The sequence below is a fragment of the Trachemys scripta genome, chromosome 6 (genome assembly GCF_013100865.1).
Source record: "Trachemys scripta elegans isolate TJP31775 chromosome 6, CAS_Tse_1.0, whole genome shotgun sequence".
NCBI lineage: Eukaryota > Metazoa > Chordata > Testudines > Emydidae > Trachemys > Trachemys scripta.
In genome coordinates, this window is record NC_048303.1 from 30227586 (window position 1) to 30248407 (window position 20822).

At 39.0% G+C, this 20822-nt stretch overlaps 1 protein-coding gene across 1 annotated transcript in view; it reads left to right on the forward strand.

Moving 5' to 3' along the window:
* ITGA2 (integrin subunit alpha 2) overlaps positions 1-20822 on the forward strand; it is a 101175-nt gene that overhangs the window by 75516 nt on the left and 4837 nt on the right. The window contains exons 20-29 of the mRNA XM_034774268.1: positions 104-245; positions 1868-1960; positions 4004-4080; positions 4243-4326; positions 7543-7645; positions 8544-8654; positions 9681-9785; positions 10603-10716; positions 13575-13664; positions 20151-20267. Of these exons, the coding sequence (XP_034630159.1) occupies positions 104-245; positions 1868-1960; positions 4004-4080; positions 4243-4326; positions 7543-7645; positions 8544-8654; positions 9681-9785; positions 10603-10716; positions 13575-13664; positions 20151-20267 (1036 nt within the window). The remainder of the gene's footprint in view (positions 1-103; positions 246-1867; positions 1961-4003; positions 4081-4242; positions 4327-7542; positions 7646-8543; positions 8655-9680; positions 9786-10602; positions 10717-13574; positions 13665-20150; positions 20268-20822) is intronic.

A 20822-nucleotide genomic window follows, 5' to 3' on the forward strand; every position in this document is an offset into this window, starting at 1 on the left:
TATGCATGTGAGTAGTTGTTGCTTAATGGAAGTATAATGCCTTTTAGTGATCTGCAACTGCACTAGTTACTATATTTATAATACCAAACAATTTTTTCAACAGCAAACGGCCCTTTATTGTCAGCAGCAAGAACAGAAGGCTAACATTCAGTGTGAAGCTGAGAAATAAAAAAGAAAATGCCTACAACACCAGAATCCAGGCTACATTTTCAGAAAACTTGTTTTTTGCTTCATCTTCTTTACCAGTATGTAAAATATTCACCTCCTCTCAACTTTTCCTATTACTGCTGTTTTTCTGGTTTCCCAGAGAAATGTTTTTCTTTCTAGTATCGTTTTCCGAGCAAAGGTTGATGTGCAAACTACCCCCTCTGACCCAACTTATTCCCTAGGATACCAAAATCATCTTCCAGCTTTGTCTTCGCATCAGTCAGAATTAAACGTAGCGTATCAGTTTATCTAGATCAAGGATAGAGACAGCCAGATCAACAAAAAAGCTGGCAATCTATCTAGTTTGATTCAGCCTCACTATTACCATCATTTTTTCCTTACCCTGGGACTTGGCATCCCGTATCTACTACTTGACCCCCCCAGCAACACTTCTGAATACCGTTGCTGTGCCACAGAGAGTTTATACTTGACAAATCAAGTGTGCAACATGGATAGAGCTTCAAAACACAGATTTTGGAGCCAGAAATAGCATTACTGCCAAGGTCATGTATTTCAACTAGACCGTTAGATCAAGATGATCACTCTACCAGAAACCATGCTTCTAATGGATTTTTTTCCTTGCAAAAAAGAAAGGAATGTTACATATTATTTTGGGACTGGAATAAATCATTTATCTGAACTCTTGCTCCCAGACGGTTAATACAGCATAAAATCCAGACCCCAGTGCCTGGCCCAGGTTACAAGGCTGCTCCGGTGAGGGTTAGAATCCAGTGGTTAAAATATCTTATGCAGGGAAGGAATGGGAGCATTCGTGAAGAGGCAAATTCCTTGGCCCTGCCCAGGCCCAACCAAGACCCATGTTCTCCTGCATGCAAATAGATGGGCTCCATGTCACTCACCTGGTATGCACCAGTCCCCATTGTACAGCACAACCACAACGATTCCATTGCACAAAGAACCACAACAAAAATCAGATTTTTAAAAAATCCATTGGCTTAGAGAAAATTCAAGTCTTCAAGGGAACCCATTTTCCCCAAAAAAGGTTTCTGCTTCAGAGCAGAAAGAAGCCTAGAACCAGAACTATATAGAACTAGACAATGGAATGGGAACTAACTGAACGCCATCATTCAAGGAGGATTCTCTGTTTAAGTTCATATTTAGGTTAATTTTCTGAAACGGCCAAATCTGGTCCCATGCACAAAACCCATGTACACTGGCTTTGTTTGAGGGCTTGGGGATGGAATTCCCACTCTGTGCTTGAAAGCCCAATAAGAGTTGATGCTGTAGGTGTCACTACACCCAGAAGAACAGGTGACTCCTCAGTGTCACTTTGGGGTCGTTACTAATATAAAGCATGTACCGCTTTGACCTCCAATCTATACTCCTTGTTTCTAAGTACAGCCCCCTCGTGGGATTATTAGACGATAAGCAGTTGCACAGAAGCAGTTTGCCAGTGGATATATGTAGTCACAGTCCCCCTGTTATCTTCCCTCTCCTCACCTGACCCAGTCCAACCCCTCTCCCCCCTCACCCCCCCCGCACAGCCTCTCAACAGCTTGCCCGTAGTGGAACTGCAGCTGGATTCAGGGGTGGATTTGACCCTACACGGTAGATGTCACATTGAAAAATGTAGTGTAGGGAATTCTATGGTTTTGTAGCAGAAGCTAATATCTGGGTTGTTGGATTTTTTTCCCTCTAGGCTGATGGGACTGAAATCTCGTGTCAGATGGGCACTGGCCATAAATCAGTAATTTGCCAAGTCAGCTATCCTGTTTTTAAAGTGGGACAACAGGTACTGCTCAGATTTTGTATTTAAGTAAGTTTGTTATTCCTACCACAATGCTTATAAAAGGATCCCCCTTCACAAATAACAAGCACTGTTTTCTTATTAATGATTTGGTTAGATTCAAACCTCACTTTGGGTTACATGTTGCCTGTTCTGATGATGCTAAACAATGACCGAAAGATCCTCCAAGCCCACAGGGCTGGGGAAAGAAGTGGCTCTGTAGTATGCGTCTCCCTACCATGCTACTGTAACGCTGCATCTCTGTGAGGGCTGGGGGCTGGGGACAGAAGGTGAGAAGCAGCCATTCTTTATGATATTCTCCCCTGGGCACTGGACAGATTTCCAGGCAAGATGATGATGGTATTCATAGTGATTGGGAAAGAAGGTAGTGGGGAGAGTAGGGGAAAGATTAAGAGCTCTGTTTTAGCCATGTTTAGCTTGAGCTGACAACTAGACACCCACCAGGAGATTTCAAAAGACTGACTGAGATGTTAGTTTGGACAGAAAAAGACAGGACTAGGGTAGAGAGGAAGATCTCAGAGTCATCAGCACAGAGATAGTAGTTGAAGTTGTGTTTGTGGATGAGATTACCCAGAGATATAATGTAAACTGGGGGAGAGAAGACCGAGTCTGTGGAATCCCCACAGAAAGTTGGAGGATCGATGAGGAGGACCCAGTTAGAGAGGCTGGAGGAGAACCAGAAGAGGACAGAGTCATGGAAGCCAAGGAATGAAAAGACTTCAAGAGCAGGAGCATGATCAGCTGGGTTGAAGGCAGCTGACAGGTCAAGGAGGATGAAGATGGAGTAATGGTTCTGAGATTTGTGTAGGAAAAAGACATCAGAGACTTTGCCCAGAGCAGTTTGTTGAGCTAGGAATTCCTGCTTGGTTCCATCAACATTAACTCCCTCTCCAGGGCTGCAAACATAACCAGTTTGTGGGAGCTGTGCTGCCATGGAAGAAGGTGTAGCCCACCACCTGAAAGGAGGTGTTTAAATCTCAGGATAGCCAAGGTTTTAGGAAGCCCATCCTCTTCTCTGTTCCCCTGTGGCAGGAGGGAAATAGTCCTCTCATTCCATGATAGGGTAATTTGGAACAATGAGAAGCTTGCCAGGTAGAACAGAAACGTTCCCTCTGCTGAGTTAATGCTTAAGAATGTATATAACCCAAATAACTTCATATTTCATTAACGACCTTGGCACCAACTGAGAGTGTGCTAATGACACAAAGTTGGGAGGCACTATCAATACAGAGAAGTGAATATTATACAGGAAGAATTGGAGACCTTGAGGACTGGAGTAATAGAAGTGCGTTAAAAATTCATAGTATGAAGTGCCAGGTAATGTACTTAGGGACTAATCAGAATTTCTGTAATACATGAGGGGCTCACCAGTAGGAAACAACAGAGGAAGAGAAAGACCTGGATATCTTGGTTGATCATAAGATGACTATGAGCCACTAGCGTGATGTGGTCATGAAAAAGGCAAATGTGATCTTAAGATGTCTCAAGTAAGGTACTTACAGTAGAGATAGGGAAGAATTAATGCCATAGTATAAGGCACTGGTGAGACCTCATCTGGATTATTGTATACAATTCTGGTCACCCATGAGCAAGAAATATTAATTTAAATTGGAACAGGTGCAGAGAAGCGCTACTAAGAAGATCAGGGGAATAGAGATCCTATGTTTCAAGAGGATGGTTTGTTTCGCCTATAAAAATGAAGGCTGAGAGCTATGCTTAAATTTCAGGGAGTCGCAGTCCTGGGAAGAAAAAAAGTAAAGCTCAAAGGCAGGTCACTGAGAAGCGCAGAGCTTCTACCAGAGCTGCTGCCTCAGACAGTGCCCCAGGCTCCTGCCACTTCCTCATGCAGTGCTCTGCCTTTGTCCTACTCCTGCATGGGCAGACACCACCCAGGCATTGGTGTGTCCATCACACTCAATGTTTATATGCAGATAAATAATTATTATAATTAATTATATTTGTTTGTAAGCACTTTACATTTGCTTATTGTATAATCTGTTTGTTTATTTCTGTTTATCTTTTGTTTAGGTATATTTCGATATTAATTTTGACTTTAATCTAAAAAATCTTCAGGATATGGCAAAAATAAGTTTTCATGCTTTGAGGTAAAGTATATTCTTATATAATAATTTCATTTAAAAAGCATCCCCTGCTACTGCTGCAGAGTTAAAATATAATAAGTTAACTATGATTGCCAATATAACTTGTTTTAAATGTAATTGTGAGTTATAAAACATGAGTGAACAAACTATGTTTTTGATAAATAGTGAAAGTAATGAAGAGCAAGAAGCAGACAACCAGGTCTACCTGTCAATTCCTCTGCGGTATGATGCAGAAATTCACTTAACAAGGTACGCTGAATAAAGAGAAGAATCTGTCATTTTTGTCAAAGGTATTTGAACATAAAGGTCCCTCTGAGAGACCTTGAGACCTTATGTCAAGGTTCCCCCCCCACTCTGAACTCTGGGGTACAGATGTGGGGACCCGCATGAAGGACTCCCAAGCTTATTTTCTACCAGCTTAGGTTAAAACTTTCCCAAGGCACAAATTCCTTTCCTTGTTCTTGGACTGTATTGCTGCCACCACCAAGTGATTTACACAAAAATTCAGGGAAGGGTCACTTGGAATCCCTATCTCCCCAAGATACCCCCCCCAAGCCCCTTCACCCCCTTTCCTGGGAAGCCTTGAGAATAATATACCAACTAATTGCCTTAGCAAAGTGAGCACATACCAGACCCTTTGTCTTCAGGACACAGAAATCAATCAGGTTCTTAAAAGAAGAAATTTATTATAAAGAAAAAAGTAAAAGAATCACACCCGCAAAATCAGAACGGAAGGTAATTTTACAGGATAATGAAAAGATTTAAAACACAGAGGATTCCCCTCTGGGCTCAGCTTCACAATTACAAAAACAGAAATAAAACTACCTCTGTAACATAGGAAGATTCACAAGCCAAAACAAAAGATAACCTAATGCATTTCCTTGCCCTACTTACAATTTCTGTGGTTTTAGATGGATTATTCCACGTATATTTTCAGGAGATGTTATACCTACTTCCTTCTCCCTCCATCTGGAGAGGAACAACATAAGAGAACAACAAACAAATCCTTTCTCCCCAGATTTGAAAGTATCTTCTTTCCTCGTTGGTCCTGCTGGTCAGGTGCCAACTAGGTTATTTGAACTGCTTAACCCCTTACAGGTAAGGCGATTCACTACAGCTACCAAGGAGGGATTTTATGCTACTGCATACATAAAGGTTCTGGGAAACTTTCATTGCAGAGTGCATCAGCCACTTTGTTAGAAGCTCCTGAAATGTGTTGTATTTCAAAATCAAAATCTTGGAGCGCTAAATTCCACCGAAGAAGTTTTTTGTTATTTTCCTTGACGATATGAAGCCACTTTAGCACAGCATGGTCGGTCTGCAGGTGGAAACGCCATCCCCAAACTTATGGGCGTAGCTTCTACAGCGCTTACACAATGGCGTAACATTCCTTCTCTGTGATTGACCAGTGGCTTTCCCTCTCAGACAGTTTTTTGCTGAGAAACATGACAGGATGGAATTCTTGATCCAGTCCTTCCTGCATTAAAACTGCTCCCACACCATGCTCAGACGCATCTGTGGTTATTAGGAAAGGTTTGTCAAAATCTGGGGACCTTAGCCCAGGGTCAGACATAAGTGTTGCTGGTAGAAAATAAGCTTAGGGGGTCTTTCGTGCGGGTCCCCACATCTGTACCCCAGAGTTCAGAGTTGTGTGGGGAACCGTGACATGGTGGTAGAGGTGGAATTTTATGCTACTGCATACATAAAGATTGTTACCCTTCCCTCTATATTTATGACACCTTAGATTCACTATCTTTATTTGGCTGCTGTTAGAAATTCCTGCTTTATCAAGTACAGGAAAGGTCGTCTTATTCTCTTTGTATAATGGCATTGCTTTTAAAAAGAAAAATAATAAAAAGATTAGATATGTAGCTACACAACCCTTAATACATACTTAGCCAGGTACAGATATTATAGGTGCTCAAATACTGCAGTCGTGGCAACCATATAGTTACCTAGATAGGTAATGCTGGCTGTAACATCTGTATTGTAGCTAGGTCAGCACAAGAACCACCAACAAAAGTGCTCTGTTTTTAATGATATAATTAATGTACAGTATATACAGTTGTGGGCTTGCTGGCTCAAATGTATTGAAAGCCCTTTTCAAAATGGATAGTTTGCTTGGGATCAAGGAAAACCTCATTATCTAGGATAAACTATTTATGGTTATATATGATGTGTTCATGCAGCGAACTACAGGTGAAGGAATAAATATATTATCTATCTTTGTGTAGTGCTTCATGTCAAAGGTATCCCAATGACATTTATAAACTTAAACTGATAGAAAACAACAAACAGCAATCACTCCAAACTCAACTTTTGAGGTGAAAGGTGGCCTCTGCTTAAAAGTGCACAGCAACAATGAATTTGAGGGTAGTTCTACACTTATGGTGGCATGTAGAATACAGACACTGCATCCCAGCTAGCACGGATATAAGTAGCAGTGTAAACACTGAGGCACTGTTTAAGTGAGTAGAGTAGAGTGCCCGACACATTTGAACCCTTACGTAATACTTTACACAGCTCTCTATGCACCCAAGCTGTGCCTCCCATGTCTACGCTGGTTTGTTCACAACTGGAGCCTTTCCCTGCCTCGGTAAAAGAATCTGACAGCAGAGAAAGACTGGCAGAGGGGAGGCAGCAGGAAAAGTCTCCAGTCTTCTTCTGCAGTAGGGAAAGACTTCAATAGGCTCCCCTTGCCAGAGCCCTTTCCTGCCACAGTGAAAGGCTTCAGCAATGGGAAGATGCCAGAGCCCTTGTGCATGTAGCTACATGTACCTTACACACTATTGCAAGTATAGGCAAGTTTAGACAAGGTCTGAGAGATTAATTTTAGAAGAATTTGGCCCACAAATACAGTGGCCAATTTTAACAGCCCCAATTTTGCGAAAACTATTACAATATCTTGAAAGACCCAGATGTGACACCTCACCAGGTGTGCCAATTCCTACGTCCCAACAGCAGGATGAATCCATGAGTTTTCTCCCAAAATGTTTGCTGATCAGCTCAGCCTTATTTGTATCATTCCATGACAGATATTTTCTTCTAAAACACCTCTATTCTGTAGTGAAATTAGTGTTAAAATGTATGTGACACTTCATCTGTTATCTTTTCAATAATCAGCATTTCCAAAAATCCCTGGATAAAAAACATTCATTTTTTGTTTGCAGCAGCAATAATATATTCCTTGTTTAATGTGTATATTTTAACATCAGTGGCAAATTTTTCCCACTTCCTGGTATTGCTGTGCTGCACTACATTTCAAATCCTCTTCGAGATTTGGGCTCCAATAAGAAATTTCTTGTTTCTTAAACAACTTTTTAACATTAAACTAAAAAAAGGATACAAATAATTGAATCTCTTCTTACACTTCTGAACTTTGATTCACTGATTTATAATGAACCCAAAAGCATCCAATTACATAGCTGCCAAATAAAAATCTATTGTTTTATGGTTGATTACCAGGCTTACCAACATAAATTTCTATGAAGTATATTCTGATCGTAATATTCCTTCCACTGTGAATAATTTTGAAGAGATTGGTCCTGCGTTCAATTTTTCAGTGAAGGTTAGTAAACATTTTTGGAGATGAGACAAGATCTTGCCTTTTATCTATAGTCTGTACCCAAAGAGCAGACAAAATGATGGTCCTTGGTATGTTTTACTGTGCTGCTTTATGAATCTGGTCAATGAGGAAAATGATTCACCACCATAATGCACAACCTTCACTGCTTAAAGGTAAGATTTCCATTTAGTGATGGGCAATCTTATGCATGTTTGGTTCTCCAATTGCTCACATTAACCCAGATCTTGCAAAGACTTACGTATGTGCTTACCTTTATGCACTCTTAGTAGTGAAGTCAGTCTATCAGTTCCTCTGCAGACAGAAATCAATGGGACTACTCACAGTACATAAAGTTAAGCACGTTCATAAGTCTTTGCAGGATTTGGGCCATTGAAATAAGACACACTGTTCAAGGAGGTACATGAACAAGTCTGATTATTGATAACAGTATTAGTTATGTAACTCTGGAAAAAGTTTAGCTGCAAATATGCAGCATGGAGGAAACCTAAAACCTAAATTGGTTGCAAATATGTAACATGGTGGAACCCTAAATTTAATGGTAACAACTATTGGAATGTAAATGTAACCTATCTTGTAGGTTATTGGATGCGACAAAATATTTGCTTTTCCAGAAGTGTTTTATGCAACTAATTAAAGTTTTGTTTAGAAAGCAGCCAGGTATTCAAAATCATATGGTATAAATTACTTTACATGTAATGCTGGTATAATGCAATTACTGCCCAGTTAGAGATAAGTATAGGTATCAGAAAAATTATTGCAATGAAAGCAGTTCAGAGTTTTAATCAGTCTTAGAGCATTCTGATGTTCTTGGTATAGCTGAATAATTTGTTTGTATCCAGTTATAGCTAAATAAATTAATAACTAGCTCTTTTCTATTTAGGTTACAACGGGAAGCATTCCAGTAAAGGTGGCTTCTGTAAAAATCCATTTTCCAGAGTCAACTAAAGGAAACAATCCTCTGATGTATCTAACGGCACTGGATACAGATCAGGTGAAGAACTAAACTACATCAATTACAAACTGTAACTTGTGTAATAAATATAATGTAGACTCATTAGAATAATGGTATAAGAGCTGAGACCTAGGATTAGACAGTCAACAAGGAGTCATGTTGTGATATCCTGAGCCTGCATTTCAATGTTTGTATTGATGTTGTCTCCATTCACTGGTAAAGTGGCTCCTCCATCCTGAGAAGAGGGAAACTCTGCCCTTTCTTTCTTTTCAGTCCTAGTTGATAGGAGAAAGAGGTAGGATGCTCCCAGAGGTAGGCATTAGCCTAGGACATAGGAGTCTGAAGTCATGTCCCTACTCTGCCACAGGCTTCCTACATGACCTTGGGCAAGTCACTTAGTGACTCTGTTGCTCAATTCCCTATCTGTAAATATGGGGATAATAGTATTGCCTAGTGTACCTGTCAAGCACTGGTGGGAAAAATGGCATGTAATCACATAATTAAAGTTTGTAACATAATGAAATAAGTGATTTCCAAATAGGAGTATTCCACTGATTTCAATGGGACCAGGATCTCAACTTCAGTGTTTAATAAACAGCCCCATATCTGGGACTAGATGTAAGCATGTGTTGTTGTTAAGACTGTCAGGAATGGAACAGGTTCCTTCATTATTCTCCATCCAGAACATACTAAGAATATTGCCCCCAGGGAAACTCACCTTATCTGAATGCACTTCCTTTATGTACGTTGAAAAAAAACACAGTCCATAATTAGTGTAGACAATGTTTTCAAAATATTTCACACCTACACATAGGTCAAAGGTCATGTACTTCTCAACTGGACCCTCTTTCAAATCCTAAATCAGTGTGTAAAATTAATAAACATAAGCTATTTTTTCTTAGAATTACCAAAAAATATTAAAGCAATTTAATTCTGAATTGTAAAGGAAATCAATACATTATCAGTATTTTCCAAAAGCATTCAGTATTTTACACACACACACGTGAACGCACATAAAATCACCCTTATCCTTCCACCAAGTATAATTCTGCATTTTCTTTTTAGGCTGGAGGTGTCAGTTGTGATGCAAAGATTAATCCTTTGCAAATAGGAAAAACATCTTATTCTGCATCTTTCAAGAAAGAAAACTTCAGAGCTGCAAAAGAACTAGTAAGAAAAAGCTGTGACTATAACATTTGTTGTCCCAATCCTGCATTGTAATCCAGATAGGCAGACCTCTGTGCCATGCAGGGCCCTCTTGGCATCAGTGGTGCTCCACACATGCTCAGCAATCCACCTCCATAAATCACAATGCAGTATAGGGGCCTATAATTGTATTGTGTTGCTGTTTCCTCCTCCTTTGTAATATATTTTTCTTTCGACAGCTAAAATTTCTGCAGAGTAACCACAGCCCATTTTCCACTGCATATTACTCTGTGTGCATGCATATATGTATTATTGTGTATGCGCAAATGGTTATCTCTTTTTCACAGAACAGTCCCTAATATTACTCCTTGCAGCTCACTCAAACTTTGGTCTTTCTGCTGCTCGTGTCTGTCTAGTTTAGTTTATTTTAGCTTTTCCTATAGCGACCATCTGACTATTAATATTGCTCCAGTCTTTGGACAACTGAGATCACTAACGCTGACTAAATTAATCTAAACCACCTCAGAAATAACTATAAAAATATGCTTATATAACATTAAGGATCTATGTGAAATGAGACTTCTGGCTGGAGGAGATCCCTCTGGGTTAGGGGTGAAGTATGAGTAAACTTTCACTTATACTGTTCTTACTGTATCTGCCCTAGAGATAAGCAGGGGGCTTTAGCATGGGTCGCAAGCATTTAATTAATACATACAGAATAACTAAGTTAAGAAACTTGTGCAGCAAGGACCAAGTTTTGAATTAAAACTGTGGTATTTGTTAAAGTGAATTATGCTTTTTAAAATGCTACTAATACCTCTTTTTTCCCCTTCTCTGAAAGAACTGTAAGAATACGCATTGTAATACAATTACATGCAGTCTGAAAGACCTCACACTGAAAGGAGAGTATTTTGTAAATGTGTCTACCAGAATCTGGAATGGGACCTTTGCAGCTGTAAGTAGTATCAGGTACCTTTTGATGGAACATGTACGTCATGCTCGCTGATATTTTTAAAACTTAACACTGAAAGCGCTCCTTCCATAGCAATCCCTTCTTCTTCTTGTTTTACATTATTTTGTCTATTATCCTAAATAAAAAATTTGGAACTGAAGCTGAAATAGATATTAAGTCTGTGTAACAAACCATTTAAAATATTAAATAGAGAGAGAGACACCCACTGAGGCATTGCAGCTACAATAGTGACACAAATCTTCCTCGATGCTGGCACATGGTGTTTGCTTTTGCAGACTGTCCTATAAGCTCAAGTAACCAGAAACTAGAATTTCCATAGAGCTGAAAAAGACAACACATGACAATAAACCACTGAAACAAGGTGGGTGAGGTAATATCTTTTATTGGACCCATTTCTGTTGGTTGAAAAGAAGCAGCTTACACAGAGCGCTTCGTCAGGTCTGGGGCCAACACGGCTGCAATAAATTATTGTGAAGTCATATTATAATCTTCGCTTTTGAACTGCAGCAAACCTTTATTCTGGCTTGTCAGGATTTTTTTTTATTATTTTTTGCAAATTTATTTTACCTTTTATTCCAATTTGTATCTATTTTTATTTTTAAGATTTTTATTACTTTATTTTAACCTATTCAGCAGTGGGGTGGTCTTCCCTATGGCCAGGGGCTTGTCATCCTCCTTTCAGCCCTGGCTTGGGGTCTCTTATCTGCCTCACCAGCACCACAGCCTTCCCCACACCTTGTGCTTACGGGGATTGGGTGTCACTGGACCTGCAGCCGTGCAAGGAGCCCTCTGCAGCCTTGCTATCATAGCCCCTCTCCCTGACTCCCATGTCAGTAGGGCTGCAGAGGGCTCCCTGAGATGTTGCATGGCCTGTGACACCCACTCCCTGAAGGCGCAAAGTGAAGGGGGTAGGCTATATCCATATCCAATGGATATTTTATTCATCAATTTCAGTGCATCAGCTGAAATCAACATTTACTGATATCTATGGATTTAAATCGAATCCTGCCAAGCCTGCCTATATTGCATTCATTCTAATCACTTCAAAGTACCAAAAGCCCAGAACTTGATGCTATCATTAGTGTTGTCAATTTTTTTTTCTTCAGAAAAGGTGTGTACATTCAGTACAAAGATATAAAAACCTTTTGTTTGGTTTTTTAAAGGGTCACTTGTCAAGGAAACAGATCCCAGATTGAATTTTACAGTATGCTTAAAATATCATTTAAATAATAATCATGACTATCACATCTTAAACTCCCACATGTCCTCCCAGACATAACACTAATCATGAAGAAATTATCAGCCCTCTGAAATGAAACAATGTCTGTCTGTCAGCTAGGCAACCAACCAAAACTCTCCTAACATTCTCGGTTTGTTTGCAGTCTCAGGCATATGACGCACTGTCTGTGTTCTGTCTGCCAAGTCTTGTGACTGGGTATTGAAATTTACAAGCAGGATTCTTGTAAACGTCAATACTTAGACCATAAAAAAAAAAAAGCCCTCAGGTCAGACTGATAGTGTAATAGGCTTATGAGAGTGTGTGAATCAAGAATCTGCCTGCCTTTATAGTGTCCTTTTTAAGAATGTATTTATTTTTTTGATGAGCTGAACTAAAAATATTTGGATGTTGTTTTAGATACACGAAAGGTCAGAATAAAAGGGCGTAAATGGCTGTGCATTGAGAGAGCAGGAGAGGTAGCAGGTAATGCTGGCTTCCCTCTAGCAGGAAAAAAATCTGTTACAATTTCCCCTCTCATCTCATGGCCACATATCCTCCGTTTGATTGTCAGTACTCCAGCATGAACAGCCTTTTTTGGATGGCACTGCACCCCCATAATCCTTTGCATTTAGAATGACAGGAATTCTGCGTGAAAAGGATGAAGGGTATGCATGCATCTGTGAAGCAGGAAAGAGAAAGGAGAGTGTTCTGAGTCGTCGACAGTCAAGTAGAGAACGATGACATTCAAGAGATAAAAGGACCAAATATTTATCCTATATGGGATAGCTTCTCCAGTACTGAATGCAGTAGTTGGAGTTCTGCCCGCATTCCTCTACTAACACCCAACCAATTCCTACAGCACTCCTTTAGTCTGATATCCCTGTACTGTTGGTCGCATATGCAGTGTTACATGGAACACAGTCGTACTGAACTGGCAATGTTTGAACTCCTGTGCAGGCTTCACTAGTATTGGAAATATTAATGGAAGGAGATGGGATCTCTGGGTCAGGCACAAGAATACTTTTTAAAAGTATTCCATTTTTTACCTTTTTCAGTCCAGAAAGAGTGAGGAGGGTCAGATGCTGAGGGATGGGGAAGAATAGATAGTGCTAGGAAAAAGTAAAGAGAAGAAAAGCAGAGAGAAGTTGGATAGAGACACAGAGGAAAAGGAAGGGAAAAGCACATTCTCATTTTACCCTTCTTTTAAATGCCAGAACTATGTCCCCATCCTGTGCTATATTGCCTTTCCATTTCTCCCCTTCCCTCTGATTCTCTGGCCACCTTCACAGCTAAACAGCAGCAGACGTTTTCAAACAATGACAGATATTTCAATATCTTCTTTTCTCTGAACTATATGATGAAAATAGGGGTTTTTTTTAAATAAAGAAGTCTTTATTAACGGTAAGCACAGCAAGGTTGAAGTCTGCATTACTGGCATATTTATTCATTACTTTCCTGTAGATACTGGATCAATAAGCTATGGCAAATATAATTCCAGTTTTCAGAATACTATAATATTCTTTAGCTCTAGAGTATCATTCACTTAAGGAGAATTATTTTAAAACATCTTCATTATAGGAATGCTTGATCAGACGTTTACAAGTTTATTTTTCTATTGCAGTCAACTTTCCAGATGTTACAGCTGACAGCAGATGCAGAAATTGATACGCATAACCCAGAATTATTTGTAATTGGAGAGAATACCCTAACTGTGAGTGTTGTTCAATGAAGTGTTTTCTTTCTTTATATTTTACTATATCTAAAGGCTAATATTTTATTTTAATGTCCCTGAGAGGTATGTGGCAGGTCACAGAAAATCTGGTCATTTGCTTGAATATGTTAAGTTGGTTTTATTCACTTGTCTGTTTTTAGAGTTGTTGAAATGTTACAGTTTCAGCTGGCTGGTGTTTCTACAAACGCTGTTTGTTTAATTTATGTGAGCTTGCACACCTGAGTTTTGTTGTGAATGAACTCTAAAACTACCAGCAAAACTCAGTAGAAACTTCTGAGGTTCAACTGATTTTATGTAAAAAATGTCAAATTTTGCATAGGTTTTACCATAAAACAATAAATTGACCTGGATTCATGAACTTTAGGAAACATTTCAGCAAATCTCATCTGAGTTTTAAGTTCTATTTGCATAGGTGCATTTTGGTATATTTGTGACTGTTTTGCACAGTTCTAATGATGACCAAATCACATCTACATTGTAACATGTTGCAGAGTATACTCCAATTTAGAATGGATGTAATATGGACATATTTAATAATCTTGGTGTTCTAGTGACTCTTATCTTAAATACTCATTGTCGTACACACTGCTATGGTTTAGAATGTTTCCTCCCAAAGATTTAGTTCATTAATATGTAAATTTAAATAGTTTTGGGAAAATGCTTTGTTACAACAGTAGAAACAAAAACATCTCCTTCCCTTGGTCTGGGTATGTGTTGACATTACTTCACCTGGAATACTGGTTTTGTATATCTTTTTAGAGAACTTCCTAGTCCATCTGATCCAAAAAATAGATCTATTTCAAGACCTTTGGGGATTGGAATGCAACTCAAGAAACAAGCTAATAAAGGAGTCAGCTTAGTGATAATAATGTGCATCAGCACCCAGTTGCAGCTAATGGAAAATCCAATTAAATATGTACTAGGGCAGTTATTGATTGACCTATCTCCAAGTGGAAATAAGGCCAAAGCACAGTACTACTTTTGTTGTCATTGTTCCCATGAAACGTTGCACTTTGCAAAGAGATTCTAAATGGGTCCATTTGTACTCAGGCATATATTCAGTTCCTGGAGAACTGCTGAAAAGAAGAGAAAGTATATTTGTGGGTTTGAAGAATTTCACCCTATCCCCAAAAGAGTAGATGCCAGTGTTTGGACTAGCATGATACTTGGAGTGTCCTAGATCATATGACATGTATATCTCAAATCTCTTTCTCTTTGTTGTTACCCTAATTTAATTCTTATACATAAATTATACCAGCAAAACAAGATCATGAAACTGATTGTAGAAAATGTTATGTGTGATTAAGAAATTAATCCTACATGAATGTAAGTTTTGTATGTATATACAGTAGGGCTGTTGATTAATTGCAGTTAACTCACGCAATTAACTCAAAAAAATTAATCACGATTAAATGCAATTTTAATCGCACTGTTAAACAATAGAATACAAATTAAAATGTATTAAATATTTTGGATGTTTTTCTACATTTTCATATATATTGTATTCTGTGTTGTAAATGAAATCAAAGTATATATTATTATTGATTACAAACATTTGCACTGTAAAAGATAAACACAATAAATAGTATTTTTCAATTCACCTCATACAAGTACTGTAGTGCAATCTCTGTGTGGTGAAAGTGCAACTTACAAATGTAGATTTTTTTTTTTGTTCTTACATTACTGCACTCAAAAACAAAACAATTTAAAACTTCAGAACCTACAAGTCCACTCAGTCCTACTTCTTCTTCAGCCAGTCACTAAGACAAACAAGTTTGTTTACATTTACAGGAAATAATGCTGCCCTCTTCTTATTTACAGTGTCACCAGAAAGTGAGAATAGGCATTTGCATAGCACTTTTGTATCTGGCATTGCAAGGTATTTACGTGCCAGATATGCTAAATATTTGTATGTCCCTTCATGCTTCGGCCGCCATTCCAGAGGACATGCTTCCATGCTGATGACGCTCGTTTAAAAAAAATGCATTAATTCAATTTGTGACTGAACTCCTTGGGGGAGAATTATATGTCCTGTGCTCTGTTTTACCCACATTCTGCCATATATTTCATGTTATAGCAGTCTCGGATGATGACCCAGCATGTTGTTCATTTTAAGAACACTTTCACTGCAGATTTGACAAAATGCAAAGAATGTACCAATGTGAGATTTCGAAAGATAGCTACAGCACTCGACCCAAGGTTTAAGAATCTGAAGTGCCTTCCAAAATCTGAGAGGTACAAGGTGTGGAGCATGCTTTCAACAGTCTTAAAAGAGCAACACTGCGATGAGGAAACTACAGAACCCAAAGTATCAAAAAAGAAAATCAACCTTTTGCTGGTGGCATCTGACACAGATGATGAAAATGAACATGCGTCAGTCTGCACTGCTTTGGATTGTTATCGAGCAGAACCCATTATCAGCATGGACACACATCCCCTGGAATGGCAGTTGAAGCATGAAGGGACATATGAATCTTTAGCGCATCTGGCACATAAATATCTTGCGATGCCGGCTACAACAATGCCATGAGAACGCCTGTCCTCATTTTCAGGTGACAATGTAAATAGGAAGTGGGCAGCATTATCTCCTGCAAATGTAAACAAACTTGTTTGTCTGAGCGATTGGCTGAACAAGAAGTAGGACTGAGTGGACTTGCAGTCTAAAGCTTTATATTGTTTTATTTTTGAATGCAGTTATTTTTGTACATAATTCTACATTTGTAAGTTCAACTTTCATGATAAAGAGATTGCACTACAGTACTTGTATTAGGTGAATTGAAAAATACTATTTCTTTTTTTTTTTACAGTGCAAGTACTTGTAATAAAAAATAAATATAAACACTGTACACTTTGTATTCTGTGTTGTAATTGAAATCAATATATTTGAAAATGTAGAAAACATCCAAAAATATTTAAATAAATGGTATTCTATTATTGTTTAACAGTGTGATTAATCGATTAATTTTTTTAATCACACGATTAATTGTGATTAATTTCTTTAATTGCTTGACAACCCTAATTGACAGTAATCTTCTATGTGTCCAGCATTATAAGTCTTTGATCCATAATTGAGTTGTGAGAGGTTCGGTTACAGCAGCATGTGTTCAATAAAGAGTTAGAAAAATATACATGGTGTGCAGAATGAATATTGGAAGAGTGTATGTGTGTCCTCCACTTTTTAGTGATTCTAGATCACTTGAAAAAAATATCATTTATAGTTCTCTTAGGGTGAAATCCTGGTCCCACTGAAATCAGTGCAAGTTTTGTCACTGATTTGAATGGTTCATATTGCAGGTGTGATTTTGCCCATATTGTAGTGGTTGGGAGGCGGGGGGGAGATGTTAGTTTGCAGTATTTTTATTTCAAAGGACATTTCCTCCAAATCAACTGGACCCTCAAGTCTCCCTGCCACCAGAGGTCTGTATGTAAATTCAGGTTTTCTCCATCTCTTTCTCTCACTTCTCAAATTTTCCCCTTTCCACGTCAGATGGTAGCATGCCTGGCTGAGAATCCCTTACCAAATAACTTACATTTTTTTATTTTTTTGATGAGATATTTTGTTGAGATATTTAAGGCGTCTTATGCACCCTTACTCCCTTGTACCACCCTACAAGCTGGGCCATGGTTTGGCCCTAAGAGAGTGCCATTTGAATGTAGTGACTTTTCAAAGTGTAGAGCTGCCTTTTAAAAGGAGGCAGCTTCAGCATTATTTTAATATCCGTAACAGTTCCAGTCAACCGTCACATAAAAGCAGCTTTTCCTCTATTGCAAATTAGAGAAGCTTGTTTTCAGCACAAATGAATTGAATGTTGTCCCTGAGTAATTGGGTGGAGAAGCTTTTTAGATGTACTTGGTATAAGAAATCTTCAGATTTTTTCCAGTTAGAAAGCACTGCCAGTTGAGAACAAAGTATAGAAAGTTTACCTGCTAAAATCATTATTGTGGCTGTTCATGCATTTTCTAACTGAAGATTGTTGCAGTGAAATGGATACACATAGTCACACCTAACACAAAAACAGCATTCCAATAGTAAATCATTGACGTGTCAGTGTGGCTTTCCCAGAAAGCTTGAGACTAAATTCCATCAGACAAAGCTGAGAGCAAGCAACCCTGAAAAAATACATTGCTGTGGTTTATCAGGTTTCACAGCAAGCAAAACCTGTTCCCATTATAACTCTTTATAAACATTAACTACTCCCATATGAAAATTTAAAATGTGCCTCCAAAATGTTTAAAGTTCCTGAAACTTGCAAGTAGTATTAATCAGAAGTGAAGTTTATAAACCTTAGACGAAGAGGTCTAGAAGAGCAATTGTAAATATCCATCCAAGTTTATAATCAGACTTAACCCATGTACAACTAACTAGTTCCATGGTAGCTGTCACCTGGAAATGAGTTAATTTCAAGATATTTTGGGGGCTCTGTATTCAAATAGTAGGAGATCTTCTGACTGGTGAGAAGCATGGCAGTGTCTAGGAACTCAAGGGAAGAGCAGATCCCAGCACAATTCCACCTTTTCTGTCCTTCCAACTTGACCCGCCTCTTGCTGCTACTTCAGGCTAAAAACTGGTAGTGGAAACCTGGTTAACATTAAGGGCATTGAACAACTAATACAGATCTCAGAGTAGTTTCAAGTAGGGTGTTAGGACCTGCAAGCAAAGAGCAGGAAGCCATCCGCCTGCTGGGATGAGAGGATAATGTATGAATTTTCGTGTGTATGAGCGAATAATGTTGCCTTCTTGTGTACTACTGGCTACTACTGTCAGTTTGGACTAGTTCTCTTTTAGCTGAAGTAGCAGAGGCCTTTGTTTTGTGAAGATGGAGGACCAGACCATCCCAGTTCTAGTCCCAGCCCCAAGTCTTTGTTTGTGGGTATATGTGATTTATCTAGCAGTGGTCTCTGTCTGCAGTGCATGGATTCACTGCAGAAGGATTCTCATTAAAGGAAGGAGAAGGTGATGAAGATGAGATTACTCTTCCTCTTTGTTGTGTGAGCTCTGCAGAGACCATCTTGTTATGTGTTTGTATGTCACCTAAAATGATGGCACCGTCATCTGTAACTGGGGTGCCTACGCACCATCACAATGCCAATATCTATTAATAAAAATAGGAAAAAGCTATTAACCCCAGCAAATCAGACAATAATTCTGGTGCAGCCTTTTGCCAGGGAATCTGTACAGCTGTTCCAGCTAAATAAAAGATGGAGATTAGAAAAACTTCTTTAATGTCTTGCATCTGAAGAAGTGAGGTTCTTACCCACGAAAGCTTATGCTCCCAGTACTTCTGTTAGTCTCAAAGGTACCACAGGACCCTCTGTTGCTTTTTACAGATTCAGACTAACACGGCTACCCCTCTGATTCTTTAATATTGTTCATGTTGATACACAACAAATAAAACTGTCCGCTTGTTATACCAATAGAATAAAAACCAGCAAGATCTTATTAAGAGGGATAAGGCAAAGATGCCACATTATTGTAAATATAATGGTAAAGCAAAAGATAAAAGTAAACAACATTGTTTGACTACTTATTCCTATCACTACTTATTCCTTATACACACACACACATATATAGATTCATTCACACAATCATTCGTTCAAGTTCTGTATAGGTGTTATAGTTACCAGCCTAGAAGTTGCTCATGCCAAGTTACTGCCAGGTATCTTGGTCATGAGGATGGAGCCGAGTCTGTGTCAGATGCACCTGATGCTCCTAAAGATTGGCAGCAGAACCAGAGACTCAAAGTCATCAGTCTTGAGAGTCCATTCTTATAGGAATTAATTCCTATGTTAGTCTATGGGAGCTGTTTCATCCTGCTGTTGCTGACTCAATCAGCAGATGGCACATTCGTGGAGACATTCCTGGTGGCTCCAAACTGTCCAAAGTTTGTGTTTCTCATCCTTCCAGGTGATGGGGTGGATCCCAGTTTACCCTCCGGGGGTTGTCTGGTCATCCACTTGACACATTCTTCGGCTGATGGATACTCCCTTTCTAGGCTGGTACCTCCCTAACCATTCATGTATATCAAAGCATTCATCAGCATACATTCCATATCTTAACCATATTTTAATTTACTGTCTCCACCACTTTCAGGGTGTGTGCTAATTCATTTGAGACTCCCGGCCCTTTAATCACAGAGGGTGAGGGTCTGTCCTAGGAGCCATTGAATGAAGTGAAAGTCACTTAGTGGCTTATAGTGTTTGTTTACATTGTATCAATTATTTCAAGAACAAAGTCAATTAACTTGTTTGTAAGTTTTACATAGTAATAAAGTATCTTTCACAGGATAGATATAATCACTGGTTTCTACAGACAGTAGCTTACAATTTTTAACGGAAGACCCAAGAGATTTTTGTACTTGGTAAAACTGTTGGATTTTAAAGTGTGGGGGACAAATTATGAGGGGGTCACTGTCACTTGGGGGAATCACTGTTAGTATCTTCTTTAATATCCCTACATGCTTTCAGATCCCAGTGACAATAATGAAGCCTGAGGAGAAAGCGGAGGTGCCAATCGGAGTTGTGATAGGAAGTATACTGGCAGGACTACTATTGCTGTTAGCATTGGTTGCTGTTTTATGGAAGGTGAGTAGATATTTATATCTGTAAAAGTAAACCAACGAAAGAGCCCTGGTGTATTCAGGCGGGAAATCTTAGGAATTACTGTGTAATCATGCCGAACATTTATCTGCAACTTGGGGAGAAAAATATTTTTATTAGTATTGCACCTTCCATGTGAGAATCTCAAAGTATATTACAAGGGATCCTTACAGCAGCCCTGGGAAATATGGAAAATTATTATAATACATTTAATAGACAAGGAACAGGTAAGCACTGATTTCCTGTATAACCATGGCACCTCTGTTTTCTGATAGGGGTCAGCCTACCTCCATGACTCACAAGCTGTGCTCTGCACATACCTCCAGTGTTCCAAGAGGGCAGGCTGGGCAGCAGGAGGGATGGGGGGTGGACTTTGGGGAAAGATGTGAAAATGAACAAAGATATGCAAGAGGCAGGCGGGGTGAGTGGGAGAAGGAGAAAGGAAGAGGCTTGTGGGAGGAGGGAGAGGAGGGACTAAGGAGAAGAGCTATCCAGGGTGTCTGGTTTTGGGAAAGGCAACAGATTGTCTCTGCGCCAAAG